The sequence below is a fragment of the Pagrus pagrus genome (assembly GCF_965226575.1).
Source record: "Pagrus pagrus genome assembly, chromosome: 1".
NCBI classification, from domain to species: Eukaryota; Metazoa; Chordata; class Actinopteri; order Spariformes; family Sparidae; genus Pagrus; species Pagrus pagrus.
In genome coordinates this window covers 23,197,023-23,219,833 of record NC_140185.1, presented here as the reverse complement: position 1 = coordinate 23,219,833, position 22,811 = coordinate 23,197,023, and the positions used below count along the sequence as shown (strand labels likewise).

The 22,811-nt window shown below is 41.5% G+C and overlaps 1 protein-coding gene across 2 annotated transcripts; it reads left to right on the top strand.

Annotated features, from left to right (window-relative positions):
- The first annotated feature begins 1,722 nt into the window (after positions 1–1,722).
- usp47 (ubiquitin specific peptidase 47) lies at positions 1,723–22,399 on the top strand. 2 transcript variants are annotated; one of them, XM_084359572.1, is made up of 29 exons: positions 1,723–2,030; positions 5,612–5,668; positions 7,626–7,820; positions 10,571–10,687; positions 10,816–10,969; positions 11,062–11,158; positions 11,239–11,384; positions 11,509–11,588; positions 12,605–12,754; positions 12,943–13,038; positions 13,120–13,272; positions 13,854–14,012; positions 15,138–15,269; positions 15,439–15,515; positions 15,620–15,675; positions 15,847–15,959; positions 16,083–16,184; positions 16,408–16,615; positions 16,755–16,870; positions 16,996–17,115; positions 17,233–18,076; positions 18,264–18,439; positions 18,532–18,612; positions 18,700–18,815; positions 18,913–19,031; positions 19,197–19,327; positions 19,588–19,635; positions 19,730–19,860; positions 20,759–22,399. In XM_084359572.1, exons 1-29 carry the CDS (start codon positions 1,986–1,988, stop codon positions 20,931–20,933), a joined length of 4,194 nt encoding a protein of 1,397 aa, XP_084215698.1. In that variant the 5' UTR covers positions 1,723–1,985; the 3' UTR covers positions 20,934–22,399. The 2 variants fall into 2 exon arrangements, with proteins under 2 accessions (XP_084215698.1, XP_084215699.1); XM_084359573.1 differs by lacking the exon at positions 5,612–5,668.
- Positions 22,400–22,811: the final 412 nt, after the last annotated feature.

The following is a 22,811-nucleotide window of genomic DNA, read 5'->3' as shown; positions in this document are numbered from 1 at the left end:
AGGAGACACGGTGGTTGTTAAAAAATGTGATGATCATCTGACTGGGTCTCTGATTAAAATTGTGCAAAGCTAAGTTGTCATATCTGTGCTGATTCAAGATGGAAACATTACTTGTTTTTGGCCTTGTGTCTATATGGTTATTGATTACGCAGCAGTACATTCACTTTATGTCCCAAAGCCTCAGGTTATGAATGAACAACGTGAGAAGTCAGAAATTCTGGACGAAGAAACACAGAAATAAACAAAAATGTAAACTTTTGTGACAATTGCTGTCCATTGCTGCAGCACCTCTATTCTCTGTCTGACTGCTCTGTCTCTTTAAGGCTCCTCTACTGAAAATCATATCTGCTCTGATTGGTCAGCTCTCACAGGCCTGAGCAGGCACAGCCCACCGTGTTTCAGCTCAGCTTTGCCAGTGTTGTTGCGACTACAGCCTGTATGTGACATCACAAAGTAACATCAGCCCTGCATTTCAGTGTGGACTGAGCGTTAGGATACTTTCACAACATTCATATAACACCTGGACCTACTTTATAATCAAAATATTTAATCGCAACAAAATATGCAAAAAAACAAACTGGTCTTTCACAGCACCGTTCACACAGAAACTCATTTTATTGAGGCATCATATCAGCGGTGCAGCCTTATGCAATAGCAAATGAACTGTGAATGACTGAAATAAAGTAAAAAGTAAAGTAAAATATTACTTTATACGTATAAATATTCATTCTGATACAAAACATGGCCTCTACACCCCTCTTCTTATAACCCTCCCTGTGCCTGCATTGATATCCTCTTGTTTGGTGACAGCAAACAATGAGGAAATCACTCCGACCGTGCTTGTTTCCTTATTCTATCATAACACGCTACTCACTGGACAGTTTGATAAGTCATTTTTATGTTGGCGCAGTGAACTAATTAACAACCAAAATCACATCTGTGTCTCTATCTACAGACTTTGCGTGAAAACTTAAGGCACTCAGGTTCAGAGTTCAGAGTCGCTTCTCCTGACTTGTCTCAGGAATGTGGAATAACCGAAAGTAAACCCGAACAAACACAAGGAACCTGCAAACATGCAGAGCCAGACTGTTATCACACCCTGACCCTCCTCACTGTGAGGTGACAATGTGAAATATGCATTTTGTAACTGTTTGCCCTGAACTAATGCTGCTACCCTGCTGAGTGAAGTGTACAAGTAACATAAACACATCACTGTACTGTGTCACCTTACAGTCTGAACAGGGACGTCCCTGTGGCGTTGGGGTTAAGGTACCAACCATGAACCATAACATCCTCCTGATAGAGAGTGGCTGGGAGCTTTGTTGAGTCTCTGTCTGCCTCATTTCCTGTTGTCTCTTCTATCTATAAAGACAGGCCTAAAAAATACAAATATACATCACATTAGTTATTAAATATAATATAAAGTACATTTAATTAAAGGACCTCAGAATAAGTGGGGCCATACTTGACAGAAAATAATGATTTGGATTGCTGTTTATGTTTGTTTTATTTTAAAAGCTCTTAAAATGTGTTGGATTCCTAATTTTTTTTTTTTTTTTTCACCAACAAAATTTTTTAATCGCACCAGCATTATTTGTCCTCACTTGTCAGAGTCGTGTTTTTTTTGTGTGTGTCACTGTCCCTTTAAAAACGCAGACACACGCTGACGTCATCCTGGCCGCACACATCACGCACGTTCGTCTGGATGGAATGTGACGCCGAAGCTCCCTGAGTGAAGTCTCGCGGAGTAAAACACCGACCGGCCATCTTTCTCCAGTTACAGCAGGACACTTTGTGCTTGGGCAGTGTAACCGAAAGTGTTGCGATCACTTTGATAAGCCTACAAGTTTTGGCAAGTTTAATTTTGTTTTCCAAGCGTCCAAACTTCCAACAAACCGGACACAAACCATGTCTGTGTGCACCGCTGCAAAGTTTTTGCGCTGACATCCTTGTCCGGATAGATGCTTGTCTAAACTGTCGCACAAATGGAAATGGTGCCTAGCGAGGAGAACCAGTTCGTACCCAAAGAGGTGAGGTTTATCACGGACCCAGCCCAGGGTGGAGAATCTACCTCTGGGCGTTAGCTGTCACCCTTGCAGATCATGTTCATTGATAATGTTAATGGCACAACTTTTACACCACTTTGGGAGTTTGTAATCTCGGTTTGTAATTTAGAGGCTAACTCTCAGGTGCTAACGGTTAGCTAAACACGACTTGGACGGCCTATCATGACACGGCTAGCTAACTAACGTCTTAGCTAACATCAGTTAGCGGCTAGTTTCACTGCATCTCAGACAAAGTGAGTTTATATGGGTAGCTAAAGCTTTAGCATAATTACCATTAAGTTATTTAGACTTCGTATTAAGCGCACGGAACATCACAAACTCAAGCGTTTCAAATGTTGCGGTCGACAGACGAACACGGCGTTTGTCAACATTAGTTAGCTAACTTGCCAGGAACAGTAGCTAGCTCGTAGGATGTGGGTAGCTAATGTCGTTAGCCCTTGAAGTCTGGTTAATGACAACAACCAAATGTTATTGAAGTTGCTAAACCAAATGTCAATAGCTATATCATATCAGTTCACCAACTGGCAGTGGTGAGGCAACATTTACCCCCAATGCTAGTTCTATAAGCATGCATTAAATGATTCAATATTGTCGTTTGCAGCTTGTTTTGAATGGTACTTGTAGCTTTAGTGTTAACGTTAGCTAGTCAAATCCAGAAGCTAGCGCTAATGTTAGCGGATTTGACTAGCTAACGTTACTCATGAAAGATGCAGATGTATATAGCGTGAACACAACGTTACTGTTAAAGTTAGTCGTCTGGGTGCCCTTAGTGTTGACAAAATAATGTTTGCACTTTCCTTTCAGGCACCTTTGACGAACTCATTTGTCATGATAAGTTATTTAGCCTTCGCTTGTTTCTCTTGTTTGGCTCGGTGGTTATCTCAACTATAGACGTCCGGTACGATGCGTAACTTAAAACAGTAATCTTTTAATTTACGGTGGGATTTAATGTTTTCCACACAAGCAGTCAATTGATCAGGACGATCCTCTGTCAACACCGATCAAATAGTAATTTCCTTGCTGACGTGTTGACTCAGGTTAACGCTGATTTTAACACTAAGGCAGCTTTAGACAATATTTGCATTGCACTCACGTTCATGTGCTTTTTATACTTATGTGTATTTATAGGGTTGCTGCACGTTATTAGGAGTCCCAATATTTGTGGTTATTTGTTTAATAACACTTGGTCGCATTGACGTCAGCAGCAGTCATATATCAAGCACAGGACGTCACTCGTTGATATCCGGGCTGGTGGGAAAATGAGATAAATGCTGCAGCACTGCACAGTTTTCAATATGTTTCTAATAATAGTGTCGCCTCTAGCTGAGCAATTTATGGATTGTTTATTAATGGATGTAATAAAAACCCTGATGGGCAAGCCTTTATTATATACAAGAGGGATGGCATGAGCTTGTGAGGATGAAGTCGTGATTGTTATTTTTAAAATTATTTAACCGCTAGTTATCAATCTACAAGTTGTAAAGTTGAAGTTTAGAGTAGTTTGTAGCAAAAATCGGCCTGTAAAGACGGAGTAGCGAGTGGATGAGTCTCCGTGTTCGCTGTGATGACGTGTAAAGTCCCTGATAACTTGTGTAGTCTCATTTAGACACTTTTTAGCATTGCTTTTTTTAAGACACACAAGCGCTTTAACCACAGACCTTATTTCAGGTATTTAACTGAAAACCAGTTAAAAATAACGTATAGATTATAGACTCAGATACGAGGGAACCAGATGTGCAAAAATGCTGACTGATTTCTGGGTTTTAGGACTACAGACTACACCGCTGAGCCTGAGGTAGAAGGGGGAAACATTACCTCAATTGTTAAATATCCTTTTAAATCTTTGCGCACATTAACTACTACACACATTGGTCAAAACCATGCAAATACGTTTGGAAACTCCCCTGTGGTCTTGTGTCAAATCGGTGCAGTTAGGTGCAACTGTGGTTACTTGTTTATTTCTCCAGCAAAACCATGAAATCAGCTGATCATTAAGATATACATCAGACTATCCTTCAGGTTTGTAGAAATGCTTTTAGGATAGTAATATAAAACCTATTCAGAGATCGCTTCCAGTACTTGAGGTCTGTTGCTGAAATCAATGGCAAAGTTACAAATTATTGACTGATGTTGTGGAACAAGACATGAGTTCAAGGGTAGTGTTGGTAACTTAATCTGGTGTTTGGGGTTGAAAGTGGATGGCAGCAGTGGCGCTGGTGTACCGGGATATCAGAAGTCACTCAGAACTGTAGGTTGATGCCACGGGCCGTAATAAATGAAGCATTTGTGAGGAGCCACGTAACATTTCCGATAAGTATGAATTAGACCAGCGTGGCGTGGTCGGTTAATCATTTAGCTTTGCAGGTCACAAAGTTCCTTCCTTGAGAAAGTTGACTGTCATCTGTGCTACTTTTTCTTTGGTGTTGCATTTGGTCTGTTGTGCTTGTACAAGTCAGAACAAGCCAAAAACAAACAGCCTGTCCACACGTGATGTTTGCCCCCACCATTATGGATTTTGTTGCCACCACTGGATTTCCCCTGACGTTTTCCTGCCAATGTTAAGGGGTCTTTGTTATTAAGCCTGATGGCAGGTAGCTGACACATAGCTCCACCTGCTTTATGTTTGACTTTTAGGACATTTTAAGTGGAAACTAAAGTTTGCAGCAGTGTGTTAACCTCCTGTGCATTTTTTTTTTTACAGGTATTTTTACATTCACTTCCAGGCTACATAGTGTCTGAACAAGGCAGTAAAGTAAAGTAGCTAGTTTAACTTGTTGAGCCATGGTTAAAAGAGAAATACAAAAGAGATTCGGCTGTACATATTTCTAGTGACGATCTAATCTTGTTGGGGCCTCATCAGTCTTTTCGACAGCTACTAACCCCTATAGATTTACCAGCCACTAGCATTTTTTTGGATGCAGCAGTCCATCCAGATTTGTGACAGGTTACTTGCCAAAGTGTGAGGTTTAGTTGATAAATGTGCTATTTATAAAAAAATATAATTTCACTACTCGAGCTCCTGCTCTACATCTCTGCTCTCTTCTCGCTGTTTGCTAGCCGGCCATGTACAGTTGTAATTGCATGACATTGTATTAATAGGTGTTCAGGGATACCGATGTTTCCCAGTCTTTATTTTGTGCCATTTAGAATAATTTAAAGCTGTAAAGATATAGAGCCTGTGCTTTGTCGTACCTGTGGCTTCATGTCAGCACCTTGTGATTATATCCACGGTAAAAATAACCTTTAATCTCATAATACACTTGTGTGTTGTCAGCTGCAGCTTCTTTATAAGACCTGTCAGTCACATTTTGCCAAACCTCCCAAAGAGGTTGCAAAACAGGAATAACTTGAATACATCCCTGTAATTATCACTGAATCGCCAGAGTTTGATTTCAAAGCCGAACTGTAGTAGGTGTCGGCCTACAAGTCAGCTACATTGAGCCTGAAGGTGTTTATTTTAGGGTAGTTACACAGATATGTTTTCCAATTTATTTTCCTTGTTTGTTTTTTTAATTGATCCTCAACCATCTCCATGTGTTTATTAGGGTGTGTTTTGGAGTTGCAGACAGAGTATTTTTGATGAGATGAAGAGGATTTCTCAGGTAGCCATGCCTTGTGTGTGGTGTGGGAGAGAGTGCCAAAGCATGGTGTTACATAGATGCATGAAGCAGCACAGGATAACCATCATAATGCAGCATGATGCTGTAAATGGCCTTTCTAAATACAATTTTAACAATTGTTCATGCAGTGCTTTAGTCGTTTGAAATGCCAAATGAGCTGTTGTAATATGTGAATTTCCCCGTTGTGGGATAAATAAAGACAATCTAATCTAATGAAGCTAAGGAAGCTGGTCGGGCATCATTTTTGCATGCTCAGTATACTGGCGCTTGTTGTACGTGAGTTTTTCCTGCCAGTTCTCGCTACTTTCGTTTTTGATCTTAGCTTTCAGTTTACACATCACTTCAGCCTGAACAGGTACAGTGCATTCAGTCAATACCAGACTAATCAGAAAAGAAACTGGAGAGTGTTCAGATGGGTACACTGTGTGTAGGACAGTAAAATGAAGCATGTGTCTGCAATTGCATGGGCTGTTATTTTATATATGTATATATATATATATATATAATTTTTTTGGTAACAGATTGTGGACAGTTGGGACAAAAAATGACAATCTGTCCATGTTTTCCTGTGACTGCCTAGCGAGAGGGCTTGTCCAGTCATGTGTTGGAAGGTTTCTTTCCGATGTATCAGTGAACTGTCAATCATGTTTGCTGTGGTCTCCTCAAAGATGTCTCTCTCAGGAAAACTCTTAAGAAAACACTGTCACAAAAAAGAAAATGTGAGCTTGTCATTAAGCATCTCCATGTCACTAACATCAATTTATGTTGTACTGTTATATAAGAATATCGCTTGTGTCTGTGATTGGCATAAAAATGCTGCAAAAAAAATACTGTTTGTTCATTTGTCAAGGTATAAAGAAACAGATAATAACAGTAACATGGTGGCAGCTTTCAATTTGATACCATAACTGATTAAAATGTGATTTTAGGAAGAGTTCTTCTATGTTTTTAAACTAGGGCTGTACGCTTTTCACAGCGTTTCTACTAGCCCTGCGTTAAATGTCCGTTTGAACATGCAGCTAATTAACTTTCTGTAATGACGTGTGAATACTTCGTTCTCCATTAGCCTGTTTGTGGTCGACTTGCAGGAGATAACCTCGCAAACATTTGGCTGACCCTGCTCTGGAGCAGGGCCAACAAGCCCGAGGCTAAAATTGTTTTAGCGGATTTCAGAATGTGCTGCGATTGTACGAGTGTGGAGGTTTTCCTGAGTTATGCTTTTAGCCTTGAGCTAAGTGCAGTGAGAGAGAGCCATTTTCCCACATTTTAAACAGTTTAAAAAAATAATGTTTTCATTAGGGCCACATATAATTTAAAATTTTTCAGCCCTCGTGCCAACACTCAGCACTTTTCCTGGTACTAATATTTAAATGAGCCATTTTTTTTTTAAAATATCGTATTTTGAAGAATAGCAACATGTTTTTCTAAGACCAAAACCTTTTTGGATTAAAGCTTAGATCCTCAAATTATATATTTTTGCTCAACACAAGAAACCATAGAGGAACTTTGCCTAAGTTAAATAGTCTGAAATTGGCAACAAACTCTCTGTTTGGAGAATAAGTCAAAATAATTACACATCTGATTGAAAACACTTTCTGTGCCAGCTGTTGATGTTTTCCTTTTTAATACTTACACTAGTGTTGACTCGGTGTATCAACACTAAAAAAATTAGTATTGAAATCGTTTCAATATTCAGATACGTATCTCTTATTTCAGTTTGTACCAAAAATGTATAACAGTATCTTTTGTCAGAAATGTAACATTCCTATCAGCACTGAGGCATGACATGTTTCTTCTGTGTACTTGTGTGTTTCTGGTAAAGACCTACAGTATGTTGCACAGCCTGAAATGTTTTAACCGTTTACTCTAACTCATAACACAAAAATGCACCCACTACATCCTGCTCATGTTTCTTTCCCTCGGTCTTCTTGATTTGCAGATCCAAAATGCAGCTGAGGAGCCCAGAGTGCTGTGTATAATTCAGGACACCACCAGTGCGAAGACGGTCAATGAGAGGCTCACCCTCAACCTGCCTGCTTCCACCACCCTCTCCAAACTTCACGAAGATGTCGCCCACAAAGCAGGATATGTGAATGGCACTTTTGACCTCGTCTGGGGAAATACACCAGACATGGTTAGGAGATTAATTTATCCAGACAGCCACTTTTGTTTCTCCCAACATGTGATAATGGTATCTCTACATGAATCGACACAGATATGAGTGTAATTATGATTACGCCATCAAATCAAAGGTTTGAGTCTTGGTAAAAAGTTGCATTTTGGGGATTCAACATGATGCTAAGGTGAAATTGCACAAAGGAAGGTCTTTCTTAGCTTCTTTGTATGTTGATAATTCGAGGTTTGCAAATTAATAGGAGCCTTTTCCCATTGCTCAAATAAAAACATAGTTGACTCGCCCTAGTTTGGCAGGGAAACCTCTGTATTTAGGGCGCACTCACACTAGGCAATCCACACCCTGCCCAAGCACGTTTAACCCCCAAAGTCCAGTTTGTTTGACTAGTGTGAGCGCTCCGTACTGTGCCTAAGCATGAAACACTTTCTTGGCCCTGGCACGATTGGAAGAGGTATGCTACGGCATGGTACGGTTGCTCATGCACGAGCACAAGCATGGGTGCACAACGTGGACATCATAATAAAGTATAATCATGCTTATTACGCCGCCTCGCATAATCAAGAAATCCAGGAATGTGAGATGGCCGTCTATGACCAAAACGACACAAAATAAGCCACAAAAAGTCAGTAAAGTCATGTTCTCTACATTGTTCTCCATTGTGGAGGGACAATCGTGCTTTGGCACAGTACAGAGCAACTGGACCAAGTGCGATTGCACCCTGATAGCTTAGATAGCATAAGTTTGTGTGCGATTAAATTATTTTTTATTTATCAGAGCAGAGATGGATAAAGATGTACCAATCATCATTGATATGTTGATAATCAAATGACTGTGTAATGGACTATGAGAGAATAATCACCAGACTCTGCATTAGGGAACTATAACAGTACGGAGCGGTTTACCGTCTTTCAGCTCATTGTTTTGGCTTTTACTATTTCGGTTTAGTTTCCCCATTTTCATTAACCTCATTTACAGCAGCAGCAGGCAGTTGTTTATAGTATGAAACCTCTTACAAAAACGGAGGATGTACCCAAATCAGGATTTTCAGTCAAAGAAAAAAAAGTGTGGGTCCCTGTCAAAGCCTACCGCTCAGTATCTCCACTGTTTAGTTGATTTAAGACTTAAGTTGATCAGTTTACATGAGGTCAGCAGCAATGATCAAAAGTTTGACACCGGGGAAACATCTCTGTTTCCATCATAGGTCATTTTGTAGTTTCGTAGTAATTTTGATAAAAGACTCTGCATCCCTTTCTGTACAATTGACGTAGCTGATGCAAAAAAAAGAAAAGAAAAAGAAGTGGTGATTTGATTGGAAAACTGCGAGTCAACTTCTTGATTATTTGAATCATAAGTATTTATTGGAGAGCGTTTATAAACACGCTGTATGCCACCTGTCCAGCACCAGACGGCAGACAGACAAAGTTAGTGACTAACCCAGGGGTCTCAACCTGCTGGCCCTCAGGCCATCTCTGGCCTCCCCTAAAAGTCAAAAGTGTTGACAAATCCTCCGCCATCATCTCGTCAGTCAGCTCTCATAACTGTCTCCACTGTAAAAGTTTAATGTGACTCCTGTAACTCCCTGCTTCGACTCTGCTGCTGACCCCACTGCTGCATTGGGTAGAGGCCGCCATCGGACTTTTTCAGAAATACTGCACTGACGTGTAGTACTTGAATGCTGATATGGCCCTCCTACACAATGACAGTACCAGCAGTGGCCCCAAGCTAATTTGAGTTTGACACCCCTGGACTAACTGGTAAACATAGTGAACATTTAACATCCAAAGAGCCAGATTTTATTTCAACAAAAAAAACGTATTTGTCATTGGTCTATTGTTTGTTCACGTTCCCAGTACCAACCTTAGAAGGTGGAAGGCCAAAAAAAATGAACCGGTGCAGCTTTAAGTGAACGTTTTGGATTGGTGTAGTTGACTTTGAGTATTTCAGGTGAACCTGAGTGGGATTCATAATAATGGCTGGGTTTGCAGTTGCCGTTCACACATCCTCTTCTTACTAAAAGTATATTCAAGGACTCGCAGCCCCACCACTTCTACAATGGAAGGACAATGTCGCCATATCACGACGCCAGAGAAGCTGATAGTGTGGAGATATGCTTGAAAATCAGGCAGCCAACTGTGTTTTCTTTATTCATGCTATCAGTGTTCAGAAATAGATGTTGCCATACCATTGCTCCCTGCTACAAAGAAAGCGAGCTGTGTGAGACTGCTGTTCCTAAGAGGGTTTACTCTCAAGTTTAGCTCAGAGAACATAATGAATACATTCTCAATATGCTCTCTCTGTGTTGACTTTGAGTTTGTTCTGTGTTGTCTATGTTTGTGTTCATACTACATCCTTTTTTTTTTAATGAGCCCTCGCTAATCCCGCTGCTGACCCAGGCCAAAGCCCAGGTGCTGTGTCTGTTGTTATCTCGCTGAGTAGGTCAGTGGATTAAGCTACTGTATGTTTCCACTGCAGCACATTGCCTGCCTGTCCTCAGCTTGCCCAGGAGAAAGACAGAAAGTCTTGGTCGTCTTCGTAGCGCTGTTCACATGTTGGCTTCAAGCTACTTTCCTCGTATGCGTCAATACAGAGAATTTGCTGAAAATGAGTTTAGTGGGAATCTGAGTCTTTTTGTGAGTTCAGCCTGCAGGAAGCTACTTGTTTTGCAGCTGTGGTTTTTCAGTTTTGTCCAGGGATTGTTGTTTTTATGTTTCTGTTTATGTATTTTTTGTTGTTGCTTTGCCTCCCCTTAGGCACCACTGGACCACAGCAGTGAGATGTCCCTCTTAGATTCTGGATTTGAGCCCGGTGGTAAGAAGAATTTCCTTCAGCTTACAGACAAAGATGGAGAGCAGCCCCAGATTGCGTCTGTGAGTAAAATGAGATCAACAAAATACTTGTTAATTTCTTAAATAATTCCTTGTGGTTGGGTTACAGTGAGGTTGGAAACTAAAGATGTTGGATTAAAAGGTTCCTATCTCCGTGTTCATTTGTGCAGGATGAGTCAGGAACAGCAGATAGCAGTGGACTGGATGACAGTTCACAGGAACGGTTCATCGGACCACTACCCAGAGACGGTGCTGCAGGCTGCAGTGGTGACTACAGCAGTCCATCTTACTCCTACTCATCCATCCTCAGCAAATCTGAGACGGGTGAGCTGTTGACTCCTGTTGAACATGTGACATCATTCCTTTAATACAAGTCCAACTGACCTTTGACTTCCTGTCTCTTGCCCCTGCATTAGGTTACGTGGGCTTGGTCAACCAGGCTATGACCTGCTATTTGAACAGTCTTCTACAGACACTGTTCATGACCCCAGAGTTCAGAAACGCACTGTACAAGTAAGGGACTACACTCCTAGAAGTCTTTGAGAAGTTTCACTTTAAAGTACAAGTTTTAAAGTTCTTGTCTCCAACTTCAGCTGGGCGTTTGAGGAGTCTGAAGAGGATCCAGTCACCAGTATCCCCTTCCAGCTGCAAAGGCTGTTTGTTCTGCTGCAGACAAGTAAGAAACGGGCGATAGAGACCACTGATGTGACACGGAGCTTCGGTTGGGACAGCAGTGAGGGTGAGCTCTTGTACTCTCCTGTGACTAGACTCACATGTTTCGTTTGCATGTTTGCGAAAGTAGAAACCATGTGCCTCGGTTTCTCTATACCTAATAGCGCTTTTTGTGTGTTTTTTATTTTTAGCTTGGCAGCAGCATGACGTCCAGGAGCTGTGCAGGGTCATGTTTGATGCCCTGGAGCAAAAGTGGAAGCAGACCGAGCAGGTAGGAGAAATCAAGAAGATTTTCGAGCCTTCAGACAAACATAAATTCAGTAGCCAGTCTGGCCCCGGCAATGGAAACAAAAGAGCTACTGTGGGAAAAGTGAAATGGGCCAGTAAGCCTGAGGGTTAGCTGTTTCTTATCTCATGAGTGAGTTCTAAACTGGAAACACTTAATCCAGTGTGCGTATGTACAGCCATGTGGTCTGTACACATGAGCTCCTGGTCAACACAAAATGAATGCATGTGATTGAGCCCCATTAAAAATAATATAATGACATAGAGAACTACTGTAATGGATTGTTTGTTTTTTAGTTACTTTTTGGAGGTTTACAGTAACATCAAGAATTTTAAGTTAAAACTGGTAACAGGAGAAATGTTGAATAAACAGCATCATTCTTATTATCCAAGTGCCAAAAAAACAAAAACAGAATGCAATCATTTCCAAACTAACTGTTTTGACCAACAATGGTTTTTACACAGTGTTCCCAAGAGAAAAATTCTGAATAAGCTCATATTTACAAAGATCAGTGACGTTGATGAGGCCAACCATGGAAAATCTTGTCTTTTTACTTATTTTCACTGGAATTTATTTTTTTTTATTTATTGGCAAATGATCCCATTCTATTTAAAATGTTTTACTGTGTCATAACCTTTTTTGGAAACAGGGTTGTATGAAGATGACGCTTTCCTTCAAGACTCAAACTAGAATTTTGACATGCCAAAATTTTTATCCATGTTGGTTTACTGTTGGTCCACAGTCAGTGAAAACAGTTGTTCCTCTGAGCCTCAGGTGACGATATAAAACAGTTTTCACGGTCTGAGTAGCACTACCTATGACTGAACTGATGGTGTATGTAAAATCTGAAGAAAAAAAAAGTTGTTTTTAATCGGTTTAATCCATCTTTTTTAAGTTTCTGATTGCAGCTGGTGAGAGAAAATGTTGGCCAAACAAATGCTGTATTGTTACCAGTGAAAGTTGGCTCAGAATGCCTGACTATCATGCCTCCGTCTCCTCAGGCTGACCTGATCAACCAGCTGTACCAGGGGAAGCTGAAGGATTATGTGCGTTGTCTGGAGTGTGGCTATGAGAGCTGGAGGATTGATACTTACCTGGACATCCCTCTTGTGATCAGACCCTTTGGAGCCAGCCAGGTCTACGGCAGTGTGGTGTGTTTCTGTCCACATTTCATTCCTTAAAACATTTAACATATTGGCTGTAAAAGACTGAAGCAACACTTACCACAGCAAGGCTTCCTTGAATTCAGCCATTTTAATACAGATTATACAGTTAACCATGACCATTAAGTGTTTTATCCTTCTTCTAAATGGAACCAAAACTATTTTTTCTGCCACAGGAAGAGGCTTTGCAGGCATTTATCCAACCAGAAACCCTGGATGGGCCCAATCAGTACTTCTGTGAACGCTGCAAAAAGAAATGTGACGCCCGGAAGGTGAGCAAACTGAGTCATGTTTATTGAAGACAGTTCTGCTATTGGTCTGCCTTGTCCGTTAATTAATGCTTCTCTACACAGGGTCTGAGATTTCTGCACTTTCCCTACCTGCTGACACTCCAGCTGAAGCGCTTTGATTTCGACTACACCACTATGCATCGCATCAAGCTGAACGACCGCATGACTTTCCCTGAGGAGCTTGACATGAGTCCATTCATTGATGTGGAAGATGAGGTGAAAGCACAAATGGCAGTACCTGCTTCCATCGCTATTTCTGATACACATTAGATTCATTGGTTCTTAGAATTGTGAATATATTGTGGTTTTCCTGCTATTGACCATCAGTAACTTGATGTGACTAAGTCATAGTTTGGAAAGAGAAAAAATATGCCACACACTCCACTTTCGTAAAAACTCCACTTATAAAAAATCCATCGGTGTCGATGTTCTCAAATGCTGAATACACCTCTATTTTCTTTCTTGTAACATTTAACCCTGTTTATTGATATTCTCTCAATACCAATATGTTTAGTAGTGAAGTAGCAACATGTGGATAATTTATTGTTTTGCATCTTATACTGCCTGTGTGGCAAGGGCAAGATAATTGAACAAACACCTTTTAGGCATCACCCAGTGTGTCAGAGGTGTCTTTTGTTTTTTACTGTTGAAATGTTATCAAGTAAAAAGAACACACTACGCTAGACGGTGTGACACATTTTCCCAATAAAGCTACTTTCTACTTTTCCATTAATATATGGCTGACCACTATGTCTAGTCTATGTTTCTGATTGGTTTTAAAATATTGTCGCCTCTAGAAGTCGCCTCAGACAGAGAGCTGCACCGACAGCGGAGCAGAGAATGAAGGCAGTTGCCACAGCGACCAGATGAGCAACGATTTCTCCACCGATGATTGTGTGGATGAGGGCATCTGCTTGGACAGCACTGGCAGTGCAGAGAGGGTATTGAAGCCCAAGGTAATGATCTTGAACAACCACGTTATAGATATTGTTGGTTAGTTGTCTGTTAGATTGTTGAATGTCCCCATTGAGTTTGGCCCCAATCTGATTCTCTTCAATCTCTTTTATTTACCCAAATGTTGATTAAATATGTTTACGACACATAAAAAAAAAATAACATTGCCTTCTAAATTTGATCCACTGTATTTTAGACAAGTTGCTTGATCCAAATACTCAACATCCTGATTGACTTGGCGTGATCGGCTAGAGAGAAGCCATATCACTCTGTTGGATTTGTTGGGACTACGGAAACACTAAACGATCTTTGGCAGAGTACAGATGGCAGCTTGCAAACAGACCTGACAACAGCCAAGATTTATATTGGCCTACCATCAAGTTACTCACAGAATTAACATTAATTAGTGACAGCTGATATGGCCTGCTGCCGCCTTTTGACAGTTTAAACGTGACAGTCAGTGACGGCTAAAAAGTAGAAGCTATTACCTGAATGTTTTGTCCACTGTTCTTTGCTAATAAGAGGAGAGATGATAGTTTTGAAACCATCTGGTTAAGTTAATCTCTGTATTTTGCCAACCTGGGTGTCGATCACTGGCTTGACAAAACAATTTTTCAGTTTTACACGCTCTGAATTACACTCAGAGGTCAAAGGTCAAGGTCACTGTGACCAACTACATTTACCTTTCATTAAATTCCTTCTAAGTCTTCTCTACATACTCTATTATGAGTCTGGACAGACATGGACGTAAATTGCAACCTGACTGGTGCGCAGAGGCGTGCAACAACAAGGCAGTAAATCTAGTTCTTTATATTTTCTCCCATCTGAGGTTTGCTGTGCCAATATTGTACTGATAGGGGAGACTGCTAGAAAATGTTACCGAGCAGCTGTGTGCTTGCAGACGAAGCTGAAAAGTGATTCTTTACTTCCCTGTTATTGTTACATGAGATGTCTGTCTTTCATATTGTGGACGACACTTTCCAGATGATGACCTTTGTGGCAGACACTTTGTAGGTCCTGGTGATTTTGTTACATAAAACTGACCCATCATGTAGAGCACTTACAAAAGGTCACTGAGTTGTTTCTTTCATCTGAACACAATTTTTTTTTCTCCTATGTGTTCTCAGAGTTTGCTGACCTTTGAACTGTTCTCTGTCATGGTCCATTCTGGGAGTGCTGCGGGTGGCCACTACTACGCCTGCATCAAATCCTTCAGTGATGGCCAGTGGTACAGTTTCAATGATCAACACGTTAGCAAGGTCAGCCTCAGCCCTCGAATAACCTGCTTTGTCCTCTTAGAGCACTTGAATGCCAGGCAGAATGACTCAGCAGACTATATCAGTGCTAGTCATCAGTTTGCACTCTACATGTCATTAACCAGGTTGTATGTGTTGCGTCGTTATTTTTCTGTGCATTTTTATTCGACAGATCACCCAAGATGATATCAGGAAGACACATGGGGGGTCCTCAGGGAGCAGAGGCTATTACTCCGGTGCCTTTGCAAGGTAAGTTGGCTGTCGTATCTGTCTGGAAAACTCACTGGTTGACACACATCACATGCAACTCTGTATTTGTTCCACTATAAAGACATCTGTTTTCCTCCCTGCAGCTCTACAAATGCATATATGCTGATTTATAGATTGAAAGATCCCTCAAGGAATGCAAGTAAGAAATGAATTAATTCCCAAAAACCATGAAACCATGTCTCTATATCCCTTCAGTGTTATGCAGATGTTTTTATATCAATATTACTTCTATCACTATGATTTTCTTGTCTTAACCTGTCCTTGAATTAGTATGCAGTTGTAATGTGTACCCTGTCTGTCTTCTCTGCAGAGTATGTATCTGTGGATGACTTCCCAGAGCACATAAAGAGTTTGGTTCAGAAAGAGAAAGAGTCTGAAGAGCAGGAGAAGCGACAGAGGGAGATCGAGCGCAACACTTGCAAGGTACATGCGCCTTTTGGATCGATCCCAGATGTGTTGTTGTGGTTCTGAATGAGGATCAGTTGACTCATTGCTTTGCTTTAAATCAAGTTTGACTATTTTTGCTGTCTTGCTTTTTACCTTCAGATAAAGCTTTTCTGCATGCATCCTGTAAAGATGATGATGGAAAGCAAGCTGGAAGTACACAAAGACAAAACTCTCAGAGAAGCAACAGAGATGGCGTATAAGGTTTGTTGGTTTATTGTTTGTCTTCCAGCAGACCTTTGAGTCTTGATTTTTGAAGTGTCTTTAAATGAACCACAATAGAGAGTTGAACAAAGGGTATTGTGTCCAGCGTCGGTACTACACAATAATCTAACATTACCAAAAGAGTTCTGGTGAACTTTGGAAACTTCTGCATCATTTTCTTTGCATTTACTTTTTGTGGTCATTTGTTTGTTCTGTACTTAAGCTGATGGAGCTGGATGGAGTCGTCTCCCTGAACTGCTGCCGTTTGGTAAAGTATGATGAGTTCCACGAGTACCTGGAGCGCTCCTACGAAGGTGAGGAGGACACGCCGATGGGCCTGCTGCTGGGAGGAGTCAAGTCCTCGTATATGTTCGACTTGCTGCTCGAGACCCGCAGGCCAGAGCAAGTGTTCCAGCCTTATAAACCTGGAGGTCGGTATCCTGCTGCTGTTGAGTCAGAACGAAAATGATAACAGAAGATAAGATAATTACATTTCAAAATCTCCGTTGTTTAAGAGCAGACTGCTAACTGCTTTATGTCTGTGTGGGTGTGTTTTCTTATTTTCTGCAGAGGTGATGGTGAAGGTTCATGTTGTGGATCTGAAGAGTGAGACTATCGCCTCTCCAATCAGTGTTCGAGCATACTTGAACCAAACAATCACTGAATTCAAACAGCTTATTGCACAGGTAACCTGCTTTTCTCAGTTCATTCAATCAATCTCCTCTTCCTTCCTGAATGTTATGAACTGTGAACATCAGCTGTGAGAACATGAGATCATTCTTGCAAACTTGAAACCTGTGTTTCCTCCCAGGCTACAGGGCTGTCTGCAGAAAACATGCGTGTGGTCCTTGAGCGCTGCTATAATGACCTCCGGCTCCTGTATGTTCCAAACAAGACACTGAAAGCTGAGGGGTTCTTCAGGAGCAACAAGGTCCGTACTTTTTCTTTCATTCAGACATTTTTGCTTCCAGGTGTTTCCATTGTAAAACTATGTCAGAAAATCTACTTTAACGCGTCTGAACACTGCTACGTTTTGTTTTTCCATCAGGTTTTTGTAGAGAGCTCTGAGTCAACAGATCATCAGGTTGCTTTCACTGACTCACTCTTGTGGAAACTGTTGGATCGTCATGGGAATACGATCCGACTCTTGGTCTTACTGCCTGAGCAGTCCCCTGGTACCTTGGCCAACAGAACTCTTTGCCAAAAAGTAGGCGGTGACTCTGATGTCACCTTTGAGGGGTCAAAGGGTAACAGGAAATCTGTCGAGGCTATCCTTGAGGAGAGCACAGAAAAGTTAAAGAATCTGTCTCTGCAGCAACAGCAGCAGCAGCAGCAGCAGCAGCAGCAGCAGCAGCAGCAGCAGCAGGGCTCCAGCACCAGTGACAGCCAGAAAAGCTCTGACGCCAGCGACTTTGAACATATCGAATCCCCGACCCAGGATGCTGACTCAAGCTCTTCACTCTGTGTGGCTGCAGACAACAGAGAGTTAGAGAACCGGATCAGGGCCGCAGCTGGAGGAAGCAGCGGCGCCTCCTCCGACCCTGAGAACCATTTTGCCTGTGAAGAACGCTCAGACTCTGAGGTGAACAATGACCGCAGCACCAGCTCAGTGGACAGCGATATCCTGAGCTCCAGCCACAGTAGTGACACGCTGTGTAATGCCGACAACGGGCCCATACAACTGGCCAACGGCTTGGACTCACACAGCATCACGAGTAGCCGTCGCTCCAAAGCCCACGAGGGCAAAAAGGAGACGTGGGACACCGCTGAAGAAGACTCTGGGACAGACAGCGAGTATGACGACAATGGGAAGAGCAAGGCTGAGGCTCAGTACCTGTACTTCAGAGCAGAGCCGTGTTCTCAGGATGACTCCACGTGGGATGCACAAAAATGTACGAACCTTCTATTTATGATGTGGCTTAAAGGATTAATCATCCTTAAATAGGGAAAATTAGTCAACGTGTTTAAAAGTTTATCAGAGACCAGTGTCACTGCTATTTGCTTGCAGAACTTGATCAAACTGAGAGGGTAGAAAATCTGCCATAATGTCTAATTGTTGTTTCTTATGATCTGCTTCAGGTTTAGTGGTTCATGTGGACAAGAGAATAACATTAGCAGCATTTAAACAGAACCTGGAGCCATATGTGGGAGTCACCTCCACCCAGTTCAAGGTGTTTCGAGTGTATGCCAACAACCAGGAGTTTGAGAGTGTTCGGCTCAATGAAACACTCTCATCGTTCTCTGATGATAACAAGGTCAGGATCTGTTTTATTAGAGATTTGTTTGACTTCAGTGGTTTCTGTTAGTGAGCCAATACTTAAATTCAACATTTCTCTTCTTTCCACAGATAACTATTCGACTAGGAAGAGCCCTGAAAAAGGGTGAATACAGAGTGAAAGTGTACCAACTACTAGTGAATGAAACAGAGGTGAGCACTGACCGTTTTTTTGTTTCGAAGCTCAAGACAGTGAGTGAACATTGACACAAATACTGATCATTTATTCATGTGCCCCAGCCCTGCAAGTTCCTCGTGGACACGGTGTTTGCCAAGGGCATGACTGTCAGACAGTCGAAAGAGGAGCTGCTCCCTCAGTTGAAAGAGCAGTGCAAGCTTGACCTCAGCATTGACAGGTAAGACTTTGTTACTACACAATAATAACTCAAAGGATAAAGAAAAAAGTCTAGTCGATACGTTTTTAATGAACAATGTATTTGTGTGTGTGTTCAGCGTTCGTCTCAGGAAAAAGACATGGAAGAACCCAGGCACAGTGTTTCTGGACTACCATGTCTATGAAGAAGACATCAGCATTTCCTCCAACTGGGAAGTTTTCCTGGAAGTTCTCAATGGTAACACTTTTTCACATTGGCAGACCCAAAGCAATGTCACAGCACTTTAACTATTACTTGATTTATGACGTCATTCTTTGCTGAAACTTGCGTTCTTGATTCCAGGTGAAATAAAGTAGAGTTAGAGCTCAACTGGATCTAATTCTGATGTGACTCCGTTTTCAGAACCAGAGAAGATGAAGTCGATGTCGCAGCTGGCGGTTCTCACCAGGAGATGGAGCCCCGCTACAATGAAGCTGGGGCCCTTCCAGGAGGTTATTCTGGAGAGCAGCAGTGTAGAAGAACTCAAGGAGAAGGTATGTCTGTGTTCTTTAATATTTACTAAGACATTTTATATATACTGATACGATGCATTTATCCATAAAAACATGCTGTTTCATCCTGATCAGCCGACAGTGATAACCAAAATGCAGGAAATTAATATCCACAGAATCATGGAATAGATAATAACATTCAACTTATTCCACAATAGAAGCATTAAAGCAACAAATGCCATTCTCTACCATTCAATCTGTCCAATATGCCTTTTCTGACGAATTTCTTTTTCCGTTTTCAGCTCAGTGAAATCAGCGATATTCCCCTCGAGAACCTGGAGTTTGCAAAGGTATGTCTGATGCAGCACGACACACAGGGTACTTCTTTGTCTTCTACTAAACTAGTCCATTCTGACTGAGAATCCGTCCGTCTGTTCTCTGCAGGGTAGAGGAACATTTCCTTGTGATATTTCTGTGTTGGAGATCCATCAGGATTTGGACTGGAACCCTAAAGTGTCGACTCTAAACGTGTGGCCTCTGTACATCTGTGACGATGGAGCTGTGGTGTTCTACAGGTAAGAGAGCTCAAAATGATCACTACCACATTCAAATACTGAAGTTTCTCTTACATTCCTTGACTATGATCAAACAGTGTCAGCTATAATATGTCATTATGCATGTAGCAATATGAAAATGTCATAGTCAGGTTGTTTTGGTGTACATTATATCAGTGTACACAATTGTTTTGACAATAACCAGAATAAGATCTTTTAAAATTAAAGGTGCAAAAAGCTATTCTGGAGAAACAATCAACTTTATTGCAGATTGTACCAAACTGTAAAGTTGTGATTTTTTATATTTATGCGTTAGGTCTGGTCCCTCGCAACACGCTCCTCTGGCGACGTTCTTTTTATATCCATGGCAGCGTCTCAAAATAAAGGAGGCGTTTATCGACCAAATCACTGCGACGTTTTGCTAGCAACAACTGTTACTTCCGTTTGGAAAACTGCCCGTTGATTTGCATTGTGGAGATATGAGAGATCATCAATCGTGTTTATTTTTGTCATTTTAGGTCGTAATGTGTAATGTCTAAAGATATATAGTAAAACATGTTAGTCCATATCAGTATTGGACTGCTTTGTCAACATCTTAAAACTCAAACTCTAAAATAACTTCAAACTTTTGTAATTTTTACTGATATAATCTACAATTAAACTTGTTATTGTCTGACCCTAATGTTGGCATTGTGCATAATTACATTATATACATACTACATACCTTTTATAATACGTGAATAATTTTGAAGAGAGCTGCAACTAGGCCAAAAAAGCTGATTTCTACTCACCAAAATAACTTAAAAGCTGGAGATGAGCAGAGAGTAGATGTCAACTAATATGAGTACATCACATTGTCTTAGAATGCGACATTAATTGTGACTTGAGTTGAACGTTTCTGTGATTTTTGTGTGTGCAGGCACAGCACAGAGGAACCTATGGAGCTCTCTGAGGAAGAGCGCAATGAGCTGATGAAGAAAGAGAGCAGCCGTCTGCTGAAGACCGGACATCGCGTCAGCTACTCGCCACGCAAGGAGAAAGCCCTCAAGATTTACCTGGACGGAGGCCCTGCGAAGGACCTGGGGCAGGACTGAGGCGCAGATCACCACTCTCGGTTATTTGGACCGTCTGGCTGCTGCAGCAGAGCAACCAGGCTGCGGGACTGAGTGTCGCGCCCGATAGTTACTTGAACATCAAGCAGCGCTGTGAGGCTGACATGCTCTCACCCTCCACTCTGAGCCCCAGAACCGGCTCAGAAACCCTATTGTGCACTATAGTGTATTGTACTGTAAAGTTTAAAGGGAAGTACGAAAGCTATTGAATACAGAAAAAAAGAATCAAATACTGTATAGACAAATCAACCAGAGATGGATGAAGAGATGTTAGGACTGGGAGCTGGGCTGGAGGGCATCCATTCTGTCTATTTAAGTCTCCCGTCTCCTTTCACATCAGTCTCTTTCCCTGCGTGTCCTGTTTCAGGAATAATGTTGATTCTGATTCATCTGTGACCATCATGTAAGTCCACATGCTCACATCGTTTGAGCAGAAATCCTCCTTACCTTACATTGCTCAACTTCCTTTAACTACTTTAAAACCAACAGCACATACAACCAAGAACTACTTATCCAGCCTTCCTCGGCCTCACCTCTTCTGGCGAGGCAAACCTCACTCTCTCAGTGACTTTGACAATTTCAGACGTCATTCATTCATAAGATCTGAATAAAAAAAAAAGCAACAATTAAGAATTTATAGACTGGAGGTCTTTTCTGCTTCTCCAACGCTCCTATAATGCCAGAGTAATGTGTTGTTATGGGTCGTCCCTACTGCTGCTCTTTGTGCTTTATAGGAGCTTTACCTCTGCTACATCACTTCCACTAGATATAGTGATACATAGGCTATGATGGGTCCTTTAATACAAAGTACAATGAAACAAAACCAAGTAGAGTATGTTAAGAATCTCCTTGTTTTGTTTTTGTTTGTTGTAAATTATTATTTTGCTCCAGACTTGATCATTCAGTTAGGTCTCGTGAGGCACCAGGCACACATCTGTTGTCTGTATTAACCTTTAATTTAGAAAATGGATTTCTTTTCTCTTTTTTTGCACCATGTGAACTCGGTGTACATCTTCTACTGTCATCCGGGTCTGTGTATGTATGAGCGTGTGTGTGTGTGTGTGTGTGTGTGTGTGTGTGTGTGTGTGTGGTGGTGTACTGATGGGAGGGAGCTCTCTGGGTTTTTGGCAGAGAGTGTGAGGTTGTTTTTTTGGCGCTTCTACCTGCTGCTGCTGCTTGATTGACTGGCACCAGAGGGGCGTAGAAAGCCCGCTGGACTTCTCAGTCTGCCCGGGCAACTGGTCGGAGGACTGAAGCTCAGCATCCCGGCCCCCTCTGGGCTCCTGATGCTGCCACCAGCTCTTCACTGTAGAAATGCCAATATCTGAAGAAAATCTTTTGTTTTTTGTTGTTGTTGTCATTGATGTTTATTTCTTTGAGATTTAAATCCTGTGTGAAAATAGTTAAAGATGATTTTAGAAAATAATTAAAATGCTTTTTTTTCATAACTGCCGTTTTCTGTCACAGTAAATTCAAATTTCACTCACAAATTATATTTACCTTTCTAGTCACATTTTGGCTTACTACTAGAATAGGTTTACATGCTCTAATGCTAAAAAAAACATCAGTTTTCTCATACTGTCCAATGTTGGAGCCCTCTGTCTGAAACGCCCTGTTTTAGCTCCTGTCTCTTTATTCTCTCCTGAATACCCGGTCTGCTCTGATTGGTCAGCTCACTCACGCCTGAGCCAGTGACGTTTACAACAACAGAGCAGTTGTGCTAGATTATTTCTCGGATTTTGAACTAGCTGCTAGGCATAAATTATGCAAATGTGTTACAGGGTGATGAAATGTGATGTCCCAAAGTCACAGAATTAAAGGCGGGACAACTGATGAGGCGTTTCAGGAGCAGGGTTATCT